The 3,629-nt window shown below is 40.2% G+C and overlaps 1 protein-coding gene across 1 annotated transcript in view; it reads left to right on the forward strand.

The window, feature by feature from the left end:
* The window catches only part of cdc42ep1a (CDC42 effector protein (Rho GTPase binding) 1a), an 11,697-nt gene extending 8,357 nt beyond the window's left edge, over window positions 1-3,340 (forward strand). The window contains exon 2 of the mRNA XM_037691333.1: window positions 2,550-3,340. Within this exon, the coding sequence (XP_037547261.1) occupies window positions 2,550-3,247 (698 nt within the window). The 3' untranslated portion in view covers window positions 3,248-3,340. The remainder of the gene's footprint in view (window positions 1-2,549) is intronic.
* Window positions 3,341-3,629: the final 289 nt, after the last annotated feature.

Consider the following 3,629-nt stretch of genomic DNA (forward strand, 5'->3'; position numbering starts at 1 on the left):
GTGTGTGTGTGTGTGTGTGGGTGTGTGTGTGTGTGTGTGTGTGTGTGTAACCAAGTTAAATGATCTGTCTGACTCTGGCTCATTATTAACTATACACACTTCCTGCTGTGCTTTTTGTGACTTGCCCTGAACAAGGAAGGGTCACACTGCCCCCTGCAGGTGCTGTGTGTAACAACAGCCTGTGGGTGGATGATTTGTGTTAGGGGTCTGCAACTTTTGTGATAAAGAAGCTCTCTGATCACCTCGCTCAGATAATATAGCCCTCTGACAAATTATTTTAGTAATTATGTAGATTCTTGGATAAATAGTTAGTTGTTTAATTTACTGTACTATATTATTTGCAAACTCTCAAATAGTATTATTACCTAATTTTAAGTTTATGATGGTTGATATGATAATTCGTTTTAGAATATGTTGACCTTAGAGGTATGATTGTAGATATTTGTATATGTTTATATGTATCATTGTAATTTGAGATTGTCATTTGTTGTTCTATTTGTGTTCTTTTGTTCTGTATGTTCAGTAGTTCAATAAAGTTAAAAAAAAAAAAACTTTTGTGATAAAGAGCCATTTTGCCACTTTGCTGACTAATCATGATATGGCCAGAGCCACAAAACCAGCTACAACTGTGTGCTGTCAACTGGTGGCTCGTGGACCATTACAAGTTTGTTGGAGATGGCTTTTTCGTCCACTGGGGGTGAAATTATAAAATTTAAAATGTCTATCTATTATTAACATTTATTGATATTTTTACATTTTATTACAAAAAAGACCAGGTTCATATAAAGAAATAAAAAATGTAGATTTTTTAATTTTTTATTTATAAAAATTAAAACACTGAACTCTGCAGGACGATGTGAGTTCTCTTAATTGTTTAAGAATTGAGTATCCCACTTAAAGCATAAAGTTAAAGACAATATAAAATTTGGTCTGTTTGTTGGATATCCAGTTACATTTTTAAAGAAAAATAAATACAGTAGTCCCTCGCTACTTTGCGGTTCGTTTGTCGTGGACTCACTCTATCGAGGTTTTTCAAAATAAGATTGGACATGACACACGATCGGCTGATTGATGGATGATCCGCACGATCGACATGGAATTTTTTTTTTAAATAAGTTATTTAAAATTATTTAGCACCTTTTGTGCAGCCCATAATGCTGCAGGATAAACTTCCTGCTGCAGCTGATCTGCTGTTCTCGTGCAGAACGGCGAAGTGGGCGTGGCCAAGAGCGCTTGCAGGTGGCAAAGAGCAGAGGAGGCAGGGAGCTGAAATCATGACATGCTGTGCTCTTTCAGAGCGATTAACGTTTAGAAACATCGTTTAGAATATTGCACGAGTGTGAGAAGGGTTTTAAATGCCTTAAAATATATATATACTAAAATAAACTACTACTTAATTCTTGTACTACTATTCCTACTTTGCGGTTTTTCACTTATCGTAGGTCTTCAGGGTACAGATCCCCCACAATAATCGAGGACTACTGTACTTTGACTGTTTTTTTGTGTTTTATTCTTAGTGTTATCAAGATATTCTAAAACATTCTGGTGGTTTTGAGAGAAACATCACGCTGAGAGTCTGGAAGTTAACTTCAAGTGGCTGACAAACTACTAGCACGATGTAGTCCACATGTTTTATGCTGTGTATTTGTACTATTCTGCTGGTGTATTCAGTGCTGTTCTGTATTCAGTCGCTGCTGTTACACTTGAATTTCCCATCCGTGGAACAATAAAAGCTGTTTCTATTCTATTCTATTCTATTCTATTCTATTCTATTCTTCACATGTTTGAAAATGACAGGAAATCTGCTAAAAGTAGCCATTTTCATTGTTGGCAATAATTTCAATAAAATTCAGTTTTATTGTAGTTTTGGTCAAAGCCAGAAAGAGCCGCTGCCGAGGCACCAAAGAGCCACATGTAGCCCCAGAGCCGCAGGTTGCAGACCCCACATAGAAGGTTGGAGTAAGGTGGTGCATGAAAATACAACACTTTCATGTGAGTTTCAAGGTCCTGGGATTTATCTACTGGCAACTTGGGTGGAGCTGAAATATCCTGCATAAAAAACGGACTTTTTGAGCCTTTCGAGGCACTTACTCTGGAAATATGTGACTTTTAGGTTGAATTGCAAATAGAGAATCATCATTTTTGCAGGATCTTCTTTTGCTTGTTTGATTTTGTACTTTTAGGAAAAAAATTGCAAACATGCCACAACCTATCCAATCCAGGGTTTGTTTGTCCCCTCTGGTTTGAGAACACCTTGAGATCCCCCAGTAAGAACTGGAGAGTGTCACTGGTGTACAGAGAGGTCTGGCTTTTCCTCCTGGACCTGTTGCCTCTAAAACCAACTACAGACGAGTCAAAGAAAGTAGACAGGTTAATAAAAAAGTGGTTTTAGGATTAGTCTAGGAGTGGATTTGATCTTTTTAACCAAGAAAGATCAATTAAATGTCAAATTATTTATAATAAATATGGATCTGTTGAAAACAGTTCAGAACAATTAATTTGCACCAGTTATCTTCTGCTGGTTTTCATGATGTCTGTCTGTCCTTCAGGTGTGGAGTCTGGCTTCGTCACGCTGCCCCGTCTTTCCCGCTCTGAGCGCCAGCAGTCATCCGTCTCCATCCCCGCCCCGACCAACATTCACCGAGGCTCTCTGACCGACCCATCTGATGCCATTTTGTTCAGCGGCTCCACCTCGATGGTGACCTCCAAGCCCAAACACACAGCATACTCCGACTCCCTCCCTTCCCTCGCCTCCCTGGACACCTTCACCTTTGACCTGGGCCCCTCTCTCCTGAGCGAGGTGTTCAGCCTGATTGACGGCCACTCAGATGAGTGCCTTCCCAAATCAGAAAATGAAGAGGAGGAGGAGTTCAGGCCGACCAGTGAAGGATCGGAGACGGGCTCGGCTACTCTCTCATACGTGGATTCCTTGCTGAGGGAGGACTGTAGGAGCGGGAAGAGCCCACCTGCAAATGACTTTGAAGAGGCTGAAATTGTGCCGAAGATGAACAGAGTTGAGTTCTCCGGTAAAGTCCCAGATGTGTTAATGGGGTCTCGTGTAGGGATAAGGATGGAGAGCGAGCGGTTCCAGAGCGCTACAGATGTGCTCACGTGTCCCTACGACGTCAGCTTCTTAAAGAGACACAACGGCATGGAGTGTGGAGAGCCGGAGCTGGTCATCATGAGCCAGCCAAAGAAAAAACCGTCCTACAGTTTCATGGAAGACGAGGATGAAATCAAAGTCTGACGCAAACAAATCCAAGAACTCTGTTTATTGGGTGAATTATTCCTTTAAAATTCAAACCCAACTACCGTATTTTTCGCTGTATAAGTTGTGTTTTTTTTGCATAATTTACATGACCGGTGACTTATAGGCCAAAGCGACGTATTTATGTTTTTTTCCATATTGATAAACCAATTTTTAGCTGAGATATGACTGATACAACTGTCAAATCAGCTTCATTTTGCTGCGCCCCCCCCCCCCCCCGGAGAAATGCAGCTTATTTGACCATTAAAGTGCATTTATTGAGTAAAAGTTCAACTGAGACACCTTTTACTATAATGTTGAACAAACAAATAATTGTTTTTAGGTGGTTTTCTTGTTAAATTTTGAAGAAATGAGCTGCAAT

Source organism: Nematolebias whitei, chromosome 17 (genome assembly GCF_014905685.2).
Source record: "Nematolebias whitei isolate Nwh7 chromosome 17, NemWhi1, whole genome shotgun sequence".
Classification (NCBI taxonomy): domain Eukaryota; kingdom Metazoa; phylum Chordata; class Actinopteri; order Cyprinodontiformes; family Rivulidae; genus Nematolebias; species Nematolebias whitei.